Source organism: Coprinopsis cinerea (assembly GCF_000182895.1).
Source record: "Coprinopsis cinerea okayama7#130 chromosome 5 map unlocalized cont3.5, whole genome shotgun sequence".
Taxonomy (NCBI): domain Eukaryota; kingdom Fungi; phylum Basidiomycota; class Agaricomycetes; order Agaricales; family Psathyrellaceae; genus Coprinopsis; species Coprinopsis cinerea.
Window position 1 is genome coordinate 1221757 of NW_003307540.1, and position 20241 is coordinate 1241997.

Consider the following 20241-nt stretch of genomic DNA (forward strand, 5'->3'; position numbering starts at 1 on the left):
CTGTAATAGGCATGGGCGCTCTGTTGTAATTCCATCTACAGTGGGCAACAAGTGGACATCATTTCAACTTCTTTTGCTGTGTCACCGTGAGTGAGGGATGTGGAAGGGTGTTACAGATGGTTATTGCTCCGATTTCCAGACCCCCGAATTAAATCTCTCGGTCGTCAGTGACAGAAGTATCATTGTCGAGCAGACCAATCTCAGAAGGTTGTCATCATATCATGACTTTGTTGCGTTCGGGGTCCTGAACGCTGAATGAGCGCCCGCGAAAGCTTCCGCTCGAGCGCCAAGGACAGTAAATGCCATATGAAGTCCCAAGCCGACCGTGTATGTCGGTTTGGGCTGTTTGTTTGATCGCGCGCGCGGGTTTTTCGGCAGCAAGAGGAGTATAAAGCCCTGAAGAAAAGAGATGTCCTTTTCCCAATGGGCGGTACTTCGATACTTCAGCGCAGGCCGTTGATTTTCGAGACCCTGGGATGCCCTCGCAACGGCTATTGGTGGTTCTTCATGTTGCTTCCCTACTCACTTCCCTGATCGTTATTACTTTGTCTTTTACCACCTCTGCCTCCCTCTCGGTACGTTGCAGGAACATCAGAAACGATGTTCGGAATCAGACTGAAAAGTAAATCTTTAGCTCTGGTGTGCACCAGTCTTCGGAATCATGACCTTCGCCTACCATTTCGTCCTCCTGCTCCTGGCCTTCACCCGGCCGCAACTCAAACCAATGTCATGGGCCGGAACGATGGCTATGGCGTACATCCTCAGCTGCTGTTGGCTCGCCGGGTACATCGTCATGATCGTTGTCCGACTAGCGGGGACAGGCGGTGTCCTCGTCCTGGAAATCCTCGGAACCAACTTCCACTTTCCTGTCGGCCACCGCATCCTCGACAAATGGCAGTTCGTTCTCCACGCAGCAGAATGGGTGCTCCTCGGAGACCTAGCCATCAGAACGACAGTCCACCGTCGGAGGTTACTGAAGGAGAAGGGAAAGCTACCTCTATACCATAACAGATCTGACCCGGAAGAGACTATGGACTGGAGAGGATCCACCGCGACGATATCCGCGACATAGATTAGAGCCATTGAGACTAGCCATAAACAAAGAAGATGCTGGTATAATAACCTATAATAATTCACTTTTATCGCCTGGACATTAATAGGATACCGGTAACTCACAGTGTAATCCCACAGTTGAATCATGAAGTTGTCCCGTTGATACTAAGCGCTGTAGACGTGCCGTTTGCATTCCCATCTTCCGCTACATTTTTCTTCTTCTTTTTCCGTCTTCTCTTCTTCTTTTGGCCATTAGACGATGAGTTTTCAGGGACGTTGCGGTTATCGGAATCGCTGTGGTCCGAAAGGTTTAACACTGGTTTCTTGAGAAGCTCAGGGGGTAGCTTGGTCTTATCAGGACTGAGAGGTGCGACGAGAGAGAGATAAGCGGATTTGGATCGTTCGGCTTGTGAAGGCGAGTGTAAATGAAGGCTATTGGACAAACAGAAGGCAAGGAAGGCCAACCTTTAGGAGACGAGGGTCCTGATTTGGGTTGCACTGGAGAGGCACTCCGGCCAGTATCTGGATATTCGACAAGGTGAGAAATCGAAGGGTCAGCCAAGAGGAGTGGATAGCATACCCTTCGCATTTTCCAAAACAGTCGATTTGTTATGTTGAGTCGATGAAGTATCCGACTTCTTCGCCTCTTTATCTGGAGAAATTGCCTCCGCATCCCAGCTAGGCTTAAACGGTGTGGCAAAGTCGGGTGGCGGTTTTGTCTTCTCCAGAAGTCCAACTGCCTTTGAAGCAGTGGACAAACTTGAAGATTTTTCCTCTTTGCCAGGCGCAGGAGTCGACGAGGAAGGTCCAGAAGTTGTGGATGTAGGGGTAGACATCACGAGGAGGGATTTTTTCTTCTTTTTCTTGCTCGAAACATCGAACGGGTCGAACTTGACCTTTTTCTTGATGGCTCCCGACCGACTTTCCTCTTCCCTATCGTCCTCTTCCACAACAGGCTTCTTCGCACCTTCCACAGGCTCGTCTCCTTCTCTCCCCCTTTTCTTTCCAATTAACTGTCCCTTCAACCGAGCAGCCTCTCGTGAAGTATGTTGTGTCGCCTGGGAAGCGCTCGCGCCTACGCCCAGCCTGTGTTAACAACAAGAACCCATAACCTTAGAATTAGAGCCGACTCAAACCAATTGAGAACTTACACAGAAATCCTACCTAGAAGGCCGTTTCGTCGATTCAAGGATTTCGCTCTCGAGGTCCTTGCTCCTCGTACTCGATTTTCCTGGCGTCTTTTGTGGTTTGATCCACGAGCTAGCCAGGCTCTGCGCAAAGGACATCGACAGGTCTATTTGCGCCTGGAGATCCTGGACGTTGATTGAGTCTTCATCTGGTTCTGGGACCATGTTGATAGATGGAGTCTATGGTCCAGAATCTTCAGTGGTGGAGGAGTGGAATCAAGGAAGAACTACGAAATTGATCGGAGGGTATCCGCGCTTTGTATTTTGGTTACTCGCGACTTGCTTGGTCTTTATCATCGACCTCTACAACTAGTAGAATGGACATCAGTATTCCAATATCAGGCAGCTCGGCCCTCAAACGCAAGAGGGACGCCTACGAAGACGATTCTGACGACGAAGTACCGGCGTATGGCAAGCAAATTCTTCCTGTAGCAAGCCTTCCGGACGATTTCGATGGCGAGCCACAAGATGGCATGGAATACCTCTTTACTGTTCGGTGAGTCACCTACTTTATCTGTAGAATGATAACTGATAGGCTGCTAGACGGGATGCTCAGCGTTTACCTGAGATAACGCGTGTCCCCAACCCATACGAGACGAGCAAACCTCTGCCTGAGGTGGTAAGGCCTCCAGGCACGCATCCGTCGCTGCCAACGCCGGAATGGTGTGAACTCTTGGAAACGAGGTTCAGGAATCTACGAAAAGTACGAGGACTGCGAACATTCACCGTTGCTCCCTGCTTGAAACTCACTCGTTCACTATTGCCCTGCAGAATTTCAACCAACCCACGATCTTCGTGGGGCCTGCACACGAAGCACATCGCAAGTACATGCCCGACAAAAAGGAACGAGATATGTGGTGGGCATACCTCGAAGGGAAGCCCGAATCTGAATGGAATATCCCGAAATCCCAGTCCAAGCGGCAGCAGAAACAGAAACAGAGGCAAGCACAATATCAATCACAGTCCCAGCAACAGAGCGCGGACTCGTTAGATGTAGGTGGTGGTTCAAATCAGACACTGAGGGCTTGGGCGGATGAACCTGAGGAGGATGTTGCCCCCACTATCATCTACGAGACTTCGCTTTTGGATGGTAACGACGAGGGAGAGGTTGAGCAAGCGCTGTCCATCGACCCTGCAGAGGGGCTTCCTACGCCCACTGGGACGCCTGGCCCTCCAGATTCTCCTCTTCCTTCCATGTCTAGCGCTGGACCCTCCAGCGACAAGAAAGGCAAATCACCCGTGATGAAACCCCGCGAACCTTCGCCAGTGATTTTGAAGCTCATCGACGAGGTGAGAGGCTTCCCGTCTTCGTGCCGAATGTGGATTAACACGCCCTTCATCTCTATAGCCAACTGCTCTTCACCTCCTTATGTACTTCACTCACTGGCTAAACAGTCACCTTCAGAGTGCGGACAGGAGTTCCTTTTGCCCTCGAGAATCGCACGCCCGATGGATATTCGCGTTGCTCTCAAGAATCGACGATCACATATCCGCAGACGACATGAACTTAATGCGTAACCTCGCTCGGGCGTGCATAGGTCTACTGGGCAACCTCATTGAACGGCGCATTTCACCTAGAATATCCTTGTCGTTGTCAGAGGAGGAGGATGACTCTATGTCGGAAAGGTCGTGCTGGATTATCCTTGCTGTTATCGTGCATGTGTGGAAGCAGAGGGATTTGTGGATGGATGCTGAAGCTGTCCTAGCGAGGTTCCCTGCTTCGTGTTTGTCTTGACGTCTTAATGTCCTAGTACCTTGACATACGCTACCCACCGGTCCCTCTGTGGAATATAATACATTATGATGGAAGTGCGAAGATGCTAATATAAATACAATTCATGCCCCGTGGCTCGGGGTAGGTAGTATTACAATATTGGTTCTCGAATCATCTGATGGTAATAGAGGTTCAGAATTAGCGCTCCTAGCGGGATATTGCGATTGAGAGAAACTTACGATTTGGACAATAACTGGTTTTTCACCCCAATCCGGGTTTTGGTCCCCGACAACAGCATTCCCGACAGACTTGAACCCATGAGAGTTGTAGAAAGGTTCATTGGCAATGTTACTGGACTCTAGCCAACATGCTACTCCTAGTATGTCTGCCTGTCCAAATGGCACTTTACGTTAGCCAGTCATTCGAGAATTGGCAACCAAGTAAATGGCTTACCAGGCGTGTAATGGTGTCAAGTAGTGCACTGGCATAACCTCGCCCCTGGCTTTCAGGCTCTGTGCAGACGAGGGTAACATGGATCATGTCGTTCTGCCGAGGCGCAATCTTCTCGTCTATGATCGGCCTAAGCTTGTCCCTAACCTCTCTCTGCCTCTGCAGGAAAGAAAGTTTAGAGTTGAAGATCTGGGAATGCTGGAGTTTCATTACTCACTCTCCGCCTCTCCCTGGGGGATATCCTCTCACTGAACTTGAGTGTAACGTTAAGCAGCCAGTCAAGGAACTTGTCTTTAGGGCCTCCGGGGCCTGTTGACGACGGGGCCGGAGTGCTACATTAGATGGTCAAAGTCAAGTCCAGGCTAGCCGGGAGTTTGAGTTTAACGCACGCAACGACCAAGGAAGCGCCTCCATTAATAGTGATGGCGATCTTCCGACGGATCCAGCCAAGGAGCAACCCTGACATGAACACCTTTTGCGCCTTAGCTTCACGAGGGGTCAGGGGTTTATTCTAAATGCCTCTCAGTCAAATGGGTCGTAGAGACCGTCTGATAAGACTCACATCACGCAAGTACCGGATTAGAGGGTCATTAACGAATGCATTGGTCCACGTTGTAGCAGCCTTCCACACTTCCTCTGAAGGTTTAATGGGGAGTTAATATCGGGAGGCAGGAACAATGGGGCCATCAGGTATGGAAACTCACTATCTTGAAGAAGTGTGACCTCGAGTTCATCGTCCAGCTCGAGCAGGCTTGACCAGAATTGGGTATTTCCGTTGGATGACATGCTGAGGTGGCTTCAAAGGGTAGGAAGTGAGCTGGAAAGAGGGTAGAAAGCCATTGCTGCGCTCGACCCCTTGTCAGGCTTTCCGCAGCCTGCGCCGCAGCTGGCGTTGATGGGGTCAAGCTCAGGTTTCCCAAGTGCGATATAACCTCTGCTATTACCGCATGGTGGGAAGAACTGAGAAGATCGTAGTGTCGAGGGGTATGTTTAGTCCCTCGTCCGCAGAAAGCCGAGGCAGGCGGAGAACGTGCGCTGAGTCCACGTCCAGAATTCAAATACCTATCTTGGGTGGAAGCTTCTGAGACTAGAAGCGGTGACCTTGACCTGCGAGCTGCGTGGGCGAGATGAATGAAATGGACACTTGCAACAAATCACCAACGTGTCAAGGCCCTGAGGCTTGCAGATCAATCGAAACCTTACGGTATTCGGTCGAGGGTATGTTCGAAATTGAATAGTCAGTAAGTTATGGTACTTACCGTGTGGACTGGGGTCAGATAGGGTAAAGGACTTCGAGGAGACACATACTTAATAGTATCTGTGTCATTTTGTCTTAGACTATAGAACAAAACGCAGGAGGTGGAGCGAACAAGGAAAACAAATAACAAGGGCTGGACTCGTGGCTGTGCCGTGCCCCTGAGTGTGAAGAAGACATCTGACAGGGTTAAATTTTGAAGGTTGGGGTTAACCGTTGACAAGTTGCAAAGCGAGTAGTATAAAGCTCGTCCTTCACTTTCCTTTCATCCACGTTCTTTCCTTTCTTCGATACTCAAGGTCCAACATGCGCGTCGTCCTCGCCACCTGCCTCGCCTACGCCGCCTCTGCGCTGGCCTACACCGTCCTTGTTCCTAACCAATCCGAGGGCTGGACAGACCATGGTCCTCAACCGTGAGCCCAACTCTCTCCGTTGTCCCCTCGTGTTCATCGAATTAACTTTTGTTTCAGCTTCGTCTGGCACCGTGATCACACTGACCGAGCCAACTTCACCGTCGTCCTCACCAACCCTGTAGGTCCCTTCACACGCACCCTACCCCTGTGACAATATTCTCAACTTCTGTGCAGAACAGGGACTTGATGCCCTTTGACCAAGTTCTCGCTGCTTTGGTCGATGGAAACCTCGGAAACACCACATTGAATCCGCCCAGTGCTGGTTGGCCCGCCCCTGGACCCAACTACCGCCTCAACATCATTGACAGCACTACCAACGAAACCGTCCTCGCTTCTTCCCCAGCCTTCGACATCGAGCATACTACCGTTTCTCGATCTTCCACCATGTAAGTGTCAATTAGCCCAAACCTTTCGGTCAGAACCTTGCATTAACCTTCTCTTCTAGTACCTACCCCACTACCGTTATCAGGTACACCCAGACCGAGCACCCCAACGCTATCCCAACCGATGACACTTTGGGAGGCGACGATAACGGCAGCGCTACCTCTTACAACGTTCCTGTTGCTTTGGCTGCCTTCGCCGCCGCCGTCCCTGCCCTCTTCCTCTAAAGGGTCGAGCAACGCGCGTGACCTTTTGGCTCGTATTCTACTCTCTGGAGTCTGGACTGTAATCACTGCGTATTGGACCCTTCTATCGCTCCAGGTTATCTATGCTTCCGCTCTGTCTTATTAACTTGTCCTGTCGATATGGCACATACTACGTTTTGGCAATGGGTATACCACTAGTTCCTTTGTTCACGGATTTGTTCTGAGACGGTCTCTTGTTTGTTGTAAGTCAACTGTGTACAGTAACGCTCTTTAGTATCCAACTCGCTGTATTTCTGTTGTACCCTGGTCCTCGACGTGGATGGTAGAACCCTTCCTCAACATGCGTACCCCTGACGATGGCGATGCTTCTCAATTTGGCCCAACCTTTATGTCCATTCTTTGACACCATTCGTTCCAACTGGCTGCAGGAACATGATGCTGATACGCTTTGCAGCTTCATCGGCGATGGATGCTCGTTGGACGTTAGTAGTGCCGGTAGCATCGATGAGTGGGGCACCATCATACCCTCTGGCCCCTCGGACTCGTTCCATCTTATGCCAATGGTACGATGTCCAAATCGTCCGGCAAGCGCCCCGAATGGTGCTAACGGCACTCACCGAACTAGATCCATACCCTGAAAGCTCTCGGGTCAGGAGGAAGGATACTAATAAAGGGATCGACCACTTGGCTGGGTCAGTGCTCAGGTCGATGGCTCGGGTCATGGTATCAAAAGCGCCGCGATTGCATTTCGGCTCGAGTTACATGCAACTGCGAAAAGACAAAGGCAATGTCATTTCCGAGACAAGTTTCTCCATTCAATCAGAGGTCCCGGGATTCATCTTGCCATCCGGGACCTAAACATAGGCACTGCGCAACTTGGTGGCTTGGTTCTGTCGCCTACAATCATGGCCCCGAGACCTTTTACGATTGAAAACAGGTAACATTGTGATTCCGAGCCACCCAGCGCAGATCTCTGGCCATACTTTGGGTACGCACTTGGACCTACAAACTTCCACAAATTTGAAGTACGTGTTCTGGAAATAATGCTGGGACATAAAAAGGAATAGGGTGTCGATTTAACTTGCCGCTTGCAGCAGTATGGCGGGTCTCGATTTTGCTATTTAGTTGATTATCCGATAATAATGATTTTATGACGCAACCCGAAAGGACGAATAGGCCACAAGCTCGCGACACGAGCCCGACAAAACCATTCGAGAAGCACTTGGCGAAGGTGGGGAAAGGACCTGTGGCCCGTAGACCGGGTTAAAACTGCTTTTCAGAGGCGTAAACATCGTTCATCTTCATCGATAGCGCTGATTAATGAAATCACGGCTCGCTGCGAGCCAGCCCCCTTTCGTCAGTGCGACGTTTCGACGGCTACGCCAGTTAAAAAGGCTAACAGTTCAGTTGGCCTGCCCCAGAAACGCAACGCTACGCACCGACACTACCATGGAAGCTCGACGCGCTCTCCTAGGCGAGCTCATTGCTATCCATGCCGCGCGTGGTATGGATGGCGAATTTGGAGCGATGCTCCGGTCATGCTCGTTGGTCTGCAGGAATCTGCACTCCGTCGCATTATCCCACATGTTCCATCACGTCCACCTATCCAACCGCAACCGGGTCAGGAAGCTAGTAGATCTTTGTCGCCCGTCCAACTATCCCATACGTCGTCAAGGCGCTCAGGAACTTCGGTTACCCAACCCTCTCACATTCATCCGCTCGGTCAGTCTTACGACCTACGGGGACGATGATGTAACCTGGATGGAAGACGAGCCTCGCCTCCCCGCTCTCCTCCATGACATTCGAATGCACGGTTTGAAGGGAAGAAGCATGGGTCAGTTCCGTTTGTCGACAGAGCAAGGTTTGGCGTGGACGCGGTGTTCTGAGGCGCTTCGCCGGGGGATTGCCGATATTATTTGCAGCAATCCACCTGCATCCTTGGAGCTCAGTGGCATAGACGACCTACCCGAGAGCGTACTCCTCCAAGGAGTGATGCGTTCGAGGGTGGTGCATGTCGAATGTGTTTCCGTGCAACCTTCGCGGGACGATCGCGAAGCCACCGAATTGGCAATCGGATTGCTATCGGCGCCAATACAGGAACTAAGCATCATTACGTCACCTGGCGTCTTTCCGATACTCGCGAGGTTCCTGGAGAGTTCGGGAAAGGGCAGATTGAGGGGAGTGAAGAGGTTGGTCGTGGGTGATATCGAGTTTCAGGAGCTCCCATCGACACTCCGAGTCATCGAACGCCTCGTGGAAGCTGGGTGTGCGATAGAGAGTATTGCATTAGCGCCCATTTTAAGCCTCGGTAGGTTTCCGCGACCCAATATCTGACCTTGATCTGAGCCCATTGTCCTTCTTTCCCGCAGACGAAGAAGACGCAACGGAGTTCGAAAAACATGATACATCGAGTTTACCACCCGACGTGTTTGGAACACTCCGCTATCTGGACGTGGAGTTTCAATCGTTGTATGCGGATTCGGAGGGTAAGCGATCGATAGCTATCGTGCTAGAGCAGCTATTCTCCCGCGTGGCGCAAGCGTGGGCGCCATGGCATCAAATCGACAGAGAAGACACAGCGAGACGACCGAGCTTGAAACACTTGGTCGTGCGCGTATTCATGCAGGAGGAGGAAGCTGAAGAAGACATGGCGATAGCGTTGTTGGAGGCCGAGGGTTCATGGAGGAATCTGGTTGCCAGTCTTGGGTGTCTCAATCCGGTGTTGGAGCAGGTGGATATTCGAATACTTTGTCGTTCATGTCAGGACTCGACCCTGGGAAGAACCCTCGAAGCAAGACTCCAAGGATATTTCGCTTGCCTGAAGGTCGAAAATCCAACATTGGAGTTACAGTGCGAAGTTGTAATTCTAGGGAGCAGGGATTGAAACCGCCGCTGTTTCGTGGTGGTAGCATGTCAACCTTGAGCGCTTGATCTTTATTTCTATCCCCGGCCGGCCGGACAATGTTCCCATCACGTGAGAGACGGGCGTTCGTTGCCGCGATCTATTTATAGAAAGATAATAATAAAGTATATAAATTCTCAGTAGCGGAATACACGAGGCCATTCATAATCCCTTGATTTTGCTTAAATATTTGCTTCCTCGTCCTTCCTTTCCTTTGACCATCACCATGCGAGCCTTCTTTGTCCTCTCTGCCCTTGTTTCCACTGCCCTCGGTTACCTAGTCACCCGCCCTAACCAATCTCAGGGCTGGACAAACCAAGGCCCACAGACGTGAGTGTCAGCCTCGTGACAATAGTGTCGATATTGACCACAAAGAAAGTGTACACTGGGAACGTGTTTCGACCGACCCCGAGACCTTTGCTCTCGTCCTCACCAATGTGGTGAGCCCTTGTTCGCTACAGCTCAAAAGATTACCACTAACGATTTCATGTGAACAGAACAGGGACCTCTTACCTTCTGACATCGTGCTCGCCTCCTCTGTGGATGGTACTAGTGCAACTTCTTTCACGGTCGAGGAACCCGAAGGAGGGTGGCCCGCGCATGGAGGATCTTATCGCGTGAACCTCGTGAGGAGCGAGCGCGAACTCAACACCATTTTGGCCCAGTCAAGCGAGTTTAACATCACCGCGTCCTCTTCTACGCCTTCCTCCAGCAGCCGTGGAGCGAGTGTCAGTGGATCTGTCACGCACGCAGCGCATAGCTCTACTGCATCGTCGACGGCCACGCGTTCGAACACCATTGCGTCTGGGTCTGGGTGAGCTTTGTCCCCTCTCTTGTTGTAACTTTGTAAAAGGAGTCCCACTCAACGTTCGTTTTAGTGTCCGGGAAGAGGAGGCCGTCCAAACCAATGCGGACGATGATATGGTCGCCCCTGGATCAGGGTCCGCTTCTAGCCTTCACCTCCCCGTCGTTCTCGCCGGGGCGGCTGCTTTGCTCGGAGGCTCGTTGGTGATGTAACTGCACACCTCAGTTGTCACAGAGAAAACCATATACGTCTCCCATTTTCTTGGACTCTGCACACACATTGGACATTTATGATACATATGTACACGATTCTTTGATCTACGGACTCCGCACATAGCCTAAAGACCATTTGTAATAGAGTCATTCCATTAGACCTTCGATTTGGAAGATGGACATAGTTATGGCAATTCATCTGCTAACTACTCCATACCAGGCGAGACCCGCGATTCCACCCGTTAGGATTGCCACTGGAGGCGGTACCTTGAACCATTCTACCCCTGTGAAAGTGGATGCAGCCACAACCAGCCACCAGGGTTCTCTGCCCAAGCTTATTCCCGTCGAGGCAGACTCGGCCAAGTACCCGATCTCCCACAGACGATAGACGGCAGTGAACACCAACCCTACAGCGGCGGCATTTACACCTCGCAAGAGAGATGTAACGATGGGTTTCGCACGTAGGGCACGCCAGACGGACTGGAATCCGATGCAAAGCCAGAGTCCCGGGGTGAAGATACCCACAAAGGCAAGCAATGCCCCGGGGAAGGTCGTCGATGCTGATCTGGACCCTCCCGCGCTCAAGGTGGTAAGTGCGCCGAGATACACGGCAAAGTTGAAGTTGGGGCCAGGGAGCGCCTGAATGATGGCGAGGCCGAGGAGGAAGTCTCGAGGGGATACCCATCCGGGTTCAACAACGTACTCTCGCAGTAGTGGAATCACCACCGGGCCTCCACCGAAGATGATGGTACCGGCAAGGAACATGTTGTTGAAGAGTGAGAATAGAAGGGGAGGGGCTTTGAGTGTACCTCGAAGCACCATGACGGTTGCAAAGATTGCCCAAAACACTGCAATCATCGCCAACCCGACCTTCACAGGTATCCCATGACCGGAGATGTTCAGCTTCACAGTGGTCTTGGACGATGAAGAAGTTGATTTTACAGAGGGGGTGACTTCGGCTTTGCGCTGCACGAGTTCTATCCCGTCCTGTTGCTCAGAAGCACCAGCTGGCTGCGGAACGGACTCCATGGTTTGGTTCGCGTTTTGGTCTGCATTACCAAGCGCGGTGGAAGAGCGACGTTTTCGCTTTAAGCGCCTCTGCTGGAGCCTGGCTATCCATCCCCGCATCCAGGTGTCCCACACCACGGTGATTGCACCCGCGCTGATAATGAGCACGGGGAAATACCACAATGCATTGTAGCACATCCCTCCGCATCCACCAAGGACAACCAGCAAGCGTGTAAGCCTGTCAGTGATAGCCTTCCGCGCCAACTGTACAGCGGCCAATGCGATGAGTCCAACCGTGGCTGCGTTCAAGCCAGAAAGGAGGGCGTAAACTGGTGAAGGGAGGACGGTGTCGATACGCTGAACTCCTAAGGAGAGCCCGTACATGACCGACGCGCCTGGGAGGGACCAAAAGAGGAATACGAGGACGGCGGGTATGAGTCCAGCGCGAATTTGCGCTATGCTAAAAAGCATCTTCGTTGACGCTGGCCCAGGCAGAGCTTGGCATACTGCAAAGACCTCTTGGAACTATTGACACCTTTTGGTCAATGAAAGCCGTTAACTTGGTACTTGGTCTGCTTACCGTCTGTTCGTCGATCCATGGCGTTTTGCCTAACCCCTCCACAAATCGTCTATGGAAAATCTGGAAGTGCACTGGAGGTCCACCAAAGGCAGTCACGCCCAAGTCAAACGTCCTGGTCAATACGTCCCAGAGACGCTCTGAAAGCTTGTTCGTGTTGACTTGATATGGCTGCTGTTGCTGGTTGCCGCGTTCACGGTCGTCGTCGCCGTCGTTGCCCACAACGCTGCGGATGCCCCGGTGAACGAGGGCTGAGAACGACATGCTGAGTGGGTTGTTTGGATAAAGACATAATAAGGGATAGTTTTGTACAGGTTCAAGATTTGATGAATTGCGAATATCGAGAGCGGATGAGATGATGGGTGCACGTGTTTTACTAGCGTCTCGCCACCGCTAATCTAATCGCGGAGCAAGCAATAAGTGCCATTCTCAGTCTGAACCAAAACCACATCCAGAATGTCGTCAAAACCGTCATACGCCCATCTCCTTCCTCCAAGTTGGAAGACTCAAATCTCCCAATGGCTCGAAGAAGACACGCCGTCCTTTGACTACGGAGGATTCGTCGTTGGAGAGGTTCCCCGGACTGCGTTTCTCTTCGGGAAGGGCAAGGAACCCGCGGTTCTAGCGGGCTCCCCATTCGTCACAGAGGTCTTTGAGCAGCTGGGCTGCACAATTGAATGGCATGTCGAAGAAGGCGACGTATTCGAACCCATCAAGCATGTCGCTACAGTCAACGGCAAAGCAAGGCACCTCCTCATCGGGGAGCGAGTTGCTCTGAATCTGCTTGCCAGATGTAGTGGAATCGCCACAAAGTGATGCGCTGCCCCATCTCACACAGTATACCACACCTGACCTTCTCGACCAGGTCCAAACGAATCAAGGACCTCGCTAGAGGTTATGGATACAAGGGTATCATCGCAGGAACCAGGAAAACCACCCCTGGTGAGTTCGCCCCATTTAATCTTTCCTTCCTGATTCTGAAATGGCCGAAGGCTTCCGTCTGGTGGAGAAATATGGCATGTTGGTGGGAGGCATCGATCCACACCGACACGACTTGTCAAGCATGATCATGCTCAAGGACAACCACATCTGGTCGTGCGACAACTCTATCAAAAAGGCGATCGAACTTGCACGCTCTGTCGGCGGATTCTCCCTGCTTCTTGATGTCGAGGTCCGAACTGAAGCTGAAGCTGACGAAGCTATCGAGGCCGGTGCCGACGTTGTTATGCTTGACAACATGGAAGGGGACGAGCTGCTCCAAGTTGCAAGACGCTTGAAAGAGCGTTGGGGTGGCAAGCGTAAATTCCTTTTGGAAAGCAGTGGAGGCATTACGGAGGAGAACTTGCAGGAGCGTGCGATTAACGGTATGTTCCTGGCTCGTGGCATTGCATTGGGCTAAAGTTTCGTCAGAAATCGACATCTTCAGCACAAGCGCTGTTCACCAGTCTGTTCCTCACGTGGATTACAGCCTCAAGATCCAGAGACCCAAAGATCTGGCCTAAAGGTGTGACGGTAGAGTACATTGGGTAGCCATAGTAGACGAGCGCTTGCAATCCAAGCAGGCCAGGGAACAGCCTCCCACCGTTTCTACTCCCATTTGATCACCTTTGCACATCGGACGAAGGTCGCTGTGATCCTTGTTTTTGTTTTGAGTGGACGCAGGAAGGAGAGTAGACGGTTAGGCCAGCTCGTACAAAGGTCACCGCCTGCTTGAGGAGCAATGTGAAAAACATTGCGATTGAGACGATTGGATACTGTCACTCAAGGGCCCGCCAAGATGACCACTGTTCTGGTTGGCTTACCTTCAGTTAATCATGTGATCTGGGCGGATGCGAGTTGGTTAAGCGCTGGTCGACGAGTGGAGTAGACTACAACAAATCGTGTACATGGTGGAATGGTACATACACACAACGTAAGGTACAAAAGCGTTTACAAGAGGTTGCGCAAGAACAAATCGAAGGAATAAATACAGTACCCGCTAGGGGTGACAATGGGAAAGTTACAACAGGGAGCAATGGGAGGTTATGCTACCTGTCCAGCAGATGGTTGCGGTTGAGCACCATTGTTGTAGCCAAAGAATGAATCATATGACTCTCGAACAACAGGGTTCTTGAACGCGGATGGTGCCGAGGTAGCTGTGGTGGTCGGTTGACTACTGGGAGCAGCAGTAGTAGAGGTCGTATAGTGCGCATTGTAGTTGGAGGTGTCATAGGTAGCTCCAGCATATGTTGCAGGGTCATAGTAGCCATTTTGAGCGGGGTAGTTGTAGTTGTAGTGCGTTGCTTGGTTGGTAGCGTAATTCGCAGTGTCGTAACTGGTTAGACCGTAATAGTTAGTATTCGCCGCCGCAGCCGCGTAGTTCACAACGTCCACAGCCGTTTGCGCTTGCGCTTGTGCTTGCGCCTGGGCTTGTGCCTGTGAAGGGAGCATATACTGGTTCCCGTGAGAAGAAGACGCCACTGCTGTCGACCCATGGTGTTGCTGGGTCGAAAGGGATTGCTGGGAGGCGTTGGGGGTCCAATACGCGGTTTGGCCGGAAGTGTGTGAATGAGCGGAATTAGGTGGCTTATAGCTGGAGGGCGCGACATTATTCTGCTCTTGACTTGGCTGCTGCTGAGAGGAGATAGCGTTGCTGCTCCCCGCGAAGGGGTACGCTGAAGTAACCGTTGCTCCTCTGAACCGTGAGTCATCGTAGACAACGTCCGGACGCGATGCGCCATTGGAACTTGTCTCGTGAACGCTTCCACTCGGGGATGGACTAAACCCACTATCGCCGTGCTTTTCTCCGAAGAGCTCTCGGTGGAGGCGTAATTCCCGTGCTCTACTGCGCCTCTTTAAGTACGGGATGATGAGTAGCGCAGCAATTCCGATGGCCAACAGCGATACAATCGTAAATGTTGCAGCTACCGCCCCTTTATTACCCCAAAACCTTCAAAAGCAGATAGATTAGTACCCTTCCAAGATTCTGATTCGGGAATATTTAAATCCCAAACAGGTGTAATTGGCAGAAAAGGTCAGATAGACATACCCTTTCGAGGCCGCTCCTACTTGGTCTGCGGGTGAAGTTTCTTCTTGGTCGTTCTCATCATCCGGGGCGGTGGGTGTGGGTGCAACAGGCCTTGTGCTTCGGAGTAGGTTATCAGTCACGATCAGCGTCGTCTGGGCCTGTGTTCGCATTGGTGATTGAGAGCTCGAGATAGTGGAGCTCGAGGCTGCGCTGGCACTCAAAGACTCGCTTGTACTGGACTCCGGGGGTGACGAACTGCGTCATAAAAAGTGCATTTCCATCAATATCAGGACAGGTGGGCGCCATGGGATTGTACTTACGTTGATGGTGCACTGGAGCTGCTTGAAGACGGGCTCGATGATGGTGATGGTGATGAAACGCTTGAAGGCGGCTCGGACTCGGAGAACGTTAAAGAGCTTGGTGAGGGAGACGAGGAGGAGGGTGTGATGGACGAAGAAGGGATGTCTGTGCTGCTGCTAGGGACGATGCTACTCGATGGGATAGTCGACAACGAAGAAGACTCCTCAACTGGGAGAGTAGAGGACGGCAGCACAGACTCTGACTCTGGTATTGGCTCAGCCTCTTGTCGGCCATATATCAGGGTGTTGCGACGGTGAAGGTGGCCCAAAGAAGATCCTCTGTCGACTGGAGACAGAAACAAGAAGAAACACAGGAAGCCTAGGAAAGCGAGCGAAGCAAAGGATGGGAAACGACCAGACGACCTGCGAGCTGTGGCCTCCATACTTGAGCAAGCAATATTGCAGCGCTTGCAGCCAGCTAGGCAGTTGACAAGTGCTCGACGGCCAGGCGAAGAGCAGGGGCGACAGTTGTCGACGGGTAGAAATGAAGGGAAGTCTTAAAGAGACGAAATGTCAGACCCAGACCAACAATGGATAAAAAGCCATCTGGCTCATCAATGGAGGTGGAGAGCTGTTAACGTCTGCCGGTTACCCACCTTCCAACTATTGCTCCCGAGTCGACGCGGGTAACCATTCTCTCAGGGGCGTTTATCCGCCCGAAACACCGAGTCAAGCTCAATTACAAAAAATCAATATAAATATCCAAACGAGATAAACAAGCGTTACGTTCTTTCACCTCATTTCCTGTTCCATCTCGAGATTTACAGAGGACAGTCAAGCGCTCGATAGAGAGCTTCTCCCACCGCCTGGCGTACCGAAAACGGGAAGACGGAACTGACGCGAGATTTCTGTCCTGTTTTCAGGCAGAACCATCTTGATTGATATTTGGGCAAGGGTTCCTTGCTCGAACATTGAGACGATCTCATCTTTCGAAGGTGAACCGTTGCCGCGTTCACTCAAGTGCTCTGCCGCCTTCTCAAGGTGCTGTTGACATTATTGGAGATAAGCTTGTTGCCTCGACATCGTGCAGGATAGTACTTGCCATCTGGTCAGTTCCTTGCGAAATGGAAGGAATCACCACCTCTTGCCACTTCATTGCGCCAATATACCACCAGCCAGTAGCATCCTACGCCAATGTCAGCGAACCCGAAGACCATGCTACAAAGAACACACACCCGCTCTTCATCATCGTGAACGTAGACTACGACATGGAGAATGGGTGACTGTTCACTCAGCTCCTCCCTGACGCCTCTCTTTCGGAGGTAACTTGTCGTTTGCTTCGCTTCTCGGGGTAGACACCAGTCGACAAGGTAAATCCCTTCAAGGCCAGCAGATCGTGACTCATACCAGACGGGGCGGTAGATGAAGGCGACGCGGTAAGCCTCCTTGACAGTGACGATTTTGACGCGTAAACCTAGACCTGGATTTTCCATCCTATCGAATTCAGTAAGGCAAATCAGCAGCGTGTTTCACAGATGAAGAGGCGGAGCCTACTTTCTAAGCGACTCAACCTATGAAATGTATCCAGGTCGGGTGAGTAAATAAATCCCCAGTTGGCAACAGAGCTAGAGTCAATTACCTTGCCCTCTGTTAAATCCAGACGTTCCTTCAACATCTCCCAATCGAAGAATTCAGCAACATCATTGAAGGGACAGCAATCCCAGAAAATAGTGCTCTTTGCGCTGGAAGTTGATGTCGCAATGCTCTTTCTGAAAGAGTAGCGGCTTCGAATGGTTTGATTTGGGGTATATGTCGCTGGGGGACGTTCAGTCTGCGTTTCCGCGTGAGAGGAAGGAAGCCACGGATGGGACTCGAACGCTTCCTCAAACTCATCGGGTTCGCTTTTTGGCTGACTAGACGCTGGGGGATTAAGATGAGAGTTGAGAGGTGTTTCCCGTGGTATTGAAACGTTCACCGGTGACAGTATCGACGCCGGGTTCTGCGAGCAAGCAAGGCGAGAGGGACCAGCACCCCTCGGGGTCCCTGAAGGACGGGGCGTTCTATCACTGGTTTGGGCAGGAGAATTACGAGCAGAGCTTGATGTAGAGGATTGTGCCCTATTCTTTGCCTTCATCTTGACCAGTTTCTGTGCTTCAGTGAGAATTGACCTGTACACTTCCTCGTCGAGCTCGTCGAGACTAGACTCTGGGTCTGTGCGCTCCTGCAGAATGGCTATGATCAGCGAACAGCTTCAAAAGAGTGCTTTAATGTTTAGATATGCAGGCGTTGTGACAGACCTTTTCTTCCTGGAGGTCGACAATAACCTTCATGGCATGCTTTAATCGCTTTTCCAGCTCATTGTTTCTGACAGCAAGCCATTTGGCTCTATTTCGATGTTCTTGAATCTCACGCCTGTGAGTTTCCTCCCTCTCTACAGCCTGCTGTTGGAGTCTCTTTACGCGTTCTTTATCCTCCGTCAATGAATCTATGAGTCTCTGGTACTGTTGGGAAGAGCCCCCGCAAAGAGTCTCTAATTAGCGCTCACGGCCTTTGGCTGAGAATGAAAGCACTACCTCTGCCATTGGGAGGGATTTCTCAGCTCTCCGATGATTTATGTCTCCCATTTCAGTGCTTCAAAGCGTTGTGAAGAGGTTGAACTGTAGTTGATCGGAAGGGTATTGGTCAAAGGCGCGGAAGCGCCAAGGAGTCGCTGGCAGCCTGAACTGAACGGGGATACGGTTTGCTTCCGCCTAACCACAATCGAGCAGTTCGCCGATCAATGTTCTTCCATACAAGTGGCAGAACTTGAAAATAGGAGAGCGATGTCTATAGGCAATTGCTCAAAATCCCGAGGCACAAAACCTATCGAATGTACATACACGCGAAAGCAATCTATAATATAAGTACTAGCAAGGTAGTTTTTGAATAACTCGATATTTGATTCCCCAACTCGGGACATTCGAAGAAGCCATGGCAGAAGGGCCTGGTTTAATGACATCAATTTGGGCCTCTTCCAATTGTCCGGGGACAGTTGACCGAGTCGACCACATCGAAGGTATGACACGGAGGGGAGGATCCCCCGGCCCAATGTCAAGCACGAGCCCTTCAATGTCCTTGTGATACTCTACGTCGAATCGCCCAGAATACAGCGACCTCAGCCCGTCTTGTGGGAGGTAGTCATTCTCGTAAGCGCGGCACCAGCGAGGAGAGACCCAATATGTATCCACGGGATCGGCGCGAGGGCGGGTGACCCGGTATCCAGCAATATGAGGGTACTTTAATAGGCCGTTAACCGCAGATCGCGCCTGGCAAGTCAAAGCACCCAGTCGCCGGAGGTCGGCTGGGTTCGTCAAGTGACTAGCAATACGAGACCAAAGTTCGGTTGGAACGGTGGCAAGGTAGTGCGCAAGCGGCACAACCGACTTGCCAGGGATCAAATCGTTTTCGAGGACATATGAGAGATCCATGAGCGCTGATATGCCGGGAGTGGACGGGGAGGTTGCAAAGAAGGACGGTAGGAATGGCAGTGGGGGAGTATGACAGATACAGATCGCGCCCCCCTTCGATGACATGCGTAAAATGAGAATGTGGTTGAAGGAGAAAGCGATACCATACGCAGGAGATGGCGTCGATGGCCGAGAACGAAGGGCCTCGACGAGGGATACCACAGCATCCTCCCAGCAGCTTTCCAATCCCGTGAAGAACTGGAAACAAGTATCGTCTCGCAGCCAACATGAGCCGGCTTCAGAGGCTATACATCCTCTAACGGACGTCCGTCCATCTTCGAACAACATTGGCCGCAACGCCAGTTCCAGCAGAGCCTTGCCAAACTCCTGCAGGTCGCGAGGCACTGTGGGTGCCGTTGGGCTCATGCCAAGCTGGGGGATTTCATAGGCAAGTGTCCACGTCCGAAGTGCCGTACCGACGAGGGTCTGGTATAGGCTGAGACGCGTCTTTTCACAAGTCCCCTTGCGCTCGGGAAGTCCAAATAAGGCTCGTGCGTTTTGGATGGAGTTGGGTTTGACAAGTCGGTCGTAAAGTGGATTCCGGTTACGAGGTGCCTGGTCAATTCCTTTGGGCTTCCAGAGGTACTGGTGCTCAAGCGGTGTATGGACCGAGCAAGCGCGATGTCCGTAGTTGTCCAAAGAAATCGAGGATAAAAATGCCGTGTCGCGGGGGACGTTGGAAAGCCGGAAGAAAGGACGAGAATTAACTTGAACAAATATGAGCGGGAGAGACGGTCACGTTCAAAGGGATGTGCTCACCGTGGAGGATCTCATGGTCACAGTCAATTTCCCATATCCAGTGGATTCGAGTGCCCTTCCTAGGCTGAACATTGGTGATGTGATACTGAAAGGAACGATCTCCGTATGTGTTACGAGGTCCCGGGTATACTTCTTTCATCTTCTCCAAGTTTCGTTCGAGCTTGTCGCGTAAACATCGAAGCCAAACTGAGTAGCTCTCAGGAATTTTGGGTATTTCGGCAATAGACCAGAGCCCTAAACCTAACGGAACAGATAACTGGGTCTCAGCTTCCATAGTCAAGCGCTATATGCGACCTCACCGTCCGGGTGACTGTTGCAGGGGACGTAGTACACATGGAACCAACCATTGTGGCGGTATACGCTGAGAAAGAGGACGGGAGGTTACAGACCTACAGCGACCAGACACTTCAACGCACGTACCGGTAGCCGCTCGTCATTTGCCAGCAAAACTTGAAAAAGTTGGGGAAGAAACGAAGAGAACTGCTGCCAAGTCATCAGTCGGACAAC

The 20241-nt window shown here is 51.6% G+C and overlaps 13 protein-coding genes across 13 annotated transcripts; 6 read left to right on the top strand and 7 right to left on the bottom strand.

Annotated features, from left to right (window-relative positions):
* Positions 1 to 476: 476 nt before the first annotated feature.
* On the top strand, positions 477 to 1072 carry CC1G_00152 (hypothetical protein; the record flags this gene model as incomplete). Its single annotated transcript, XM_001836964.1, has 2 exons — positions 477 to 575; positions 635 to 1072. 2 exons carry the CDS (start codon positions 477 to 479, stop codon positions 1070 to 1072), a joined length of 537 nt encoding a protein of 178 aa, XP_001837016.1.
* Positions 1073 to 1196: 124 nt separating this feature from the next.
* Positions 1197 to 2453, bottom strand: CC1G_00153 (hypothetical protein; the record flags this gene model as incomplete). Its single annotated transcript, XM_001836965.2, has 4 exons — positions 2218 to 2453; positions 1634 to 2139; positions 1519 to 1575; positions 1197 to 1459 (listed from the first exon to the last, which is right to left on the bottom strand). Exons 1-4 carry the CDS (start codon positions 2403 to 2405, stop codon positions 1197 to 1199), a joined length of 1014 nt encoding a protein of 337 aa, XP_001837017.2. The 5' UTR covers positions 2406 to 2453.
* Positions 2454 to 2557: 104 nt separating this feature from the next.
* On the top strand, positions 2558 to 3975 carry CC1G_00154 (hypothetical protein; the record flags this gene model as incomplete). The annotated part of the gene is made up of 4 exons (XM_001836966.2): positions 2558 to 2736; positions 2784 to 2943; positions 3012 to 3530; positions 3589 to 3975. The coding sequence occupies 4 exons, from the start codon at positions 2558 to 2560 to the stop codon at positions 3973 to 3975; spliced, it is 1245 nt and encodes a 414-aa protein (XP_001837018.2).
* A 130-nt stretch (positions 3976 to 4105) lies between these two features.
* CC1G_00155 (hypothetical protein) lies at positions 4106 to 5190 on the bottom strand (the record flags this gene model as incomplete). Its single annotated transcript, XM_001836967.1, has 7 exons — positions 4106 to 4129; positions 4194 to 4343; positions 4408 to 4563; positions 4622 to 4736; positions 4794 to 4915; positions 4967 to 5040; positions 5109 to 5190. 7 exons carry the CDS (start codon positions 5188 to 5190, stop codon positions 4106 to 4108), a joined length of 723 nt encoding a protein of 240 aa, XP_001837019.1.
* A 677-nt stretch (positions 5191 to 5867) lies between these two features.
* Positions 5868 to 6972, top strand: CC1G_00156 (hypothetical protein). The gene is made up of 4 exons (XM_001836968.2): positions 5868 to 6072; positions 6130 to 6190; positions 6247 to 6458; positions 6518 to 6972. The coding sequence occupies exons 1-4, from the start codon at positions 5966 to 5968 to the stop codon at positions 6678 to 6680; spliced, it is 543 nt and encodes a 180-aa protein (XP_001837020.1). The 5' UTR covers positions 5868 to 5965; the 3' UTR covers positions 6681 to 6972.
* A 73-nt stretch (positions 6973 to 7045) lies between these two features.
* On the bottom strand, positions 7046 to 7714 carry CC1G_14597 (hypothetical protein; the record flags this gene model as incomplete). The annotated part of the gene is made up of 2 exons (XM_002911120.1): positions 7046 to 7280; positions 7656 to 7714. 2 exons carry the CDS (start codon positions 7712 to 7714, stop codon positions 7046 to 7048), a joined length of 294 nt encoding a protein of 97 aa, XP_002911166.1.
* Positions 7715 to 8108: 394 nt separating this feature from the next.
* On the top strand, positions 8109 to 9543 carry CC1G_00157 (hypothetical protein; the record flags this gene model as incomplete). The annotated part of the gene is made up of 2 exons (XM_001836969.1): positions 8109 to 8967; positions 9029 to 9543. The coding sequence occupies 2 exons, from the start codon at positions 8109 to 8111 to the stop codon at positions 9541 to 9543; spliced, it is 1374 nt and encodes a 457-aa protein (XP_001837021.1).
* Positions 9544 to 9753: 210 nt separating this feature from the next.
* On the top strand, positions 9754 to 10733 carry CC1G_00158 (hypothetical protein). Its single transcript, XM_001836970.2, has 4 exons — positions 9754 to 9891; positions 9917 to 10001; positions 10059 to 10375; positions 10440 to 10733. The coding sequence occupies exons 1-4, from the start codon at positions 9788 to 9790 to the stop codon at positions 10576 to 10578; spliced, it is 645 nt and encodes a 214-aa protein (XP_001837022.2). The 5' UTR covers positions 9754 to 9787; the 3' UTR covers positions 10579 to 10733.
* A 40-nt stretch (positions 10734 to 10773) lies between these two features.
* On the bottom strand, positions 10774 to 12427 carry CC1G_00159 (chromate ion transporter; the record flags this gene model as incomplete). Its single annotated transcript, XM_001836971.1, has 2 exons — positions 10774 to 12111; positions 12167 to 12427. 2 exons carry the CDS (start codon positions 12425 to 12427, stop codon positions 10774 to 10776), a joined length of 1599 nt encoding a protein of 532 aa, XP_001837023.1.
* Positions 12428 to 12619: 192 nt separating this feature from the next.
* Positions 12620 to 13736, top strand: CC1G_00160 (nicotinate-nucleotide diphosphorylase; the record flags this gene model as incomplete). Its single annotated transcript, XM_001836972.2, has 4 exons — positions 12620 to 12975; positions 13029 to 13105; positions 13156 to 13527; positions 13574 to 13736. 4 exons carry the CDS (start codon positions 12620 to 12622, stop codon positions 13663 to 13665), a joined length of 897 nt encoding a protein of 298 aa, XP_001837024.2. The 3' UTR covers positions 13666 to 13736.
* Positions 13737 to 14185: 449 nt separating this feature from the next.
* Positions 14186 to 15912, bottom strand: CC1G_14598 (hypothetical protein; the record flags this gene model as incomplete). The annotated part of the gene is made up of 3 exons (XM_002911121.1): positions 14186 to 15092; positions 15192 to 15425; positions 15491 to 15912. The coding sequence occupies 3 exons, from the start codon at positions 15910 to 15912 to the stop codon at positions 14186 to 14188; spliced, it is 1563 nt and encodes a 520-aa protein (XP_002911167.1).
* Positions 15913 to 16303: 391 nt separating this feature from the next.
* Positions 16304 to 18115, bottom strand: CC1G_14599 (hypothetical protein; the record flags this gene model as incomplete). The annotated part of the gene is made up of 7 exons (XM_002911122.1): positions 18043 to 18115; positions 17767 to 17970; positions 17109 to 17690; positions 17024 to 17040; positions 16705 to 16963; positions 16608 to 16655; positions 16304 to 16513 (listed from the first exon to the last, which is right to left on the bottom strand). The coding sequence occupies exons 1-7, from the start codon at positions 18091 to 18093 to the stop codon at positions 16304 to 16306; spliced, it is 1371 nt and encodes a 456-aa protein (XP_002911168.1). The 5' UTR covers positions 18094 to 18115.
* Positions 18116 to 18375: 260 nt separating this feature from the next.
* CC1G_00163 (hypothetical protein) lies at positions 18376 to 20008 on the bottom strand (the record flags this gene model as incomplete). The annotated part of the gene is made up of 2 exons (XM_001836975.2): positions 18376 to 19682; positions 19735 to 20008. 2 exons carry the CDS (start codon positions 20006 to 20008, stop codon positions 18376 to 18378), a joined length of 1581 nt encoding a protein of 526 aa, XP_001837027.2.
* Between the last annotated feature and the right edge of the window lie 233 nt (positions 20009 to 20241).

Bases quoted from the DNA above. Each gene is read 5' to 3' on its own strand.
- CC1G_00156 (XM_001836968.2), top strand. From the start codon at position 5,966: ATGCGCGTCGTCCTCGCCACCTGCCTCGCCTACGCCGCCTCTGCGCTG. The intron at 6,073-6,129 runs GTGAGCCCAACT...CTTTTGTTTCAG, and splicing joins ACAGACCATGGTCCTCAACC to CTTCGTCTGGCACCGTGATC. The intron at 6,191-6,246 runs GTAGGTCCCTTC...ACTTCTGTGCAG, and splicing joins CCGTCGTCCTCACCAACCCT to AACAGGGACTTGATGCCCTT.
- CC1G_00158 (XM_001836970.2), top strand. From the start codon at position 9,788: ATGCGAGCCTTCTTTGTCCTCTCTGCCCTTGTTTCCACTGCCCTCGGT. The intron at 9,892-9,916 runs GTGAGTGTCAGC...TCGTGACAATAG, and splicing joins ACAAACCAAGGCCCACAGAC to TGTCGATATTGACCACAAAG. The intron at 10,376-10,439 runs GTGAGCTTTGTC...CGTTCGTTTTAG, and splicing joins ACCATTGCGTCTGGGTCTGG to TGTCCGGGAAGAGGAGGCCG.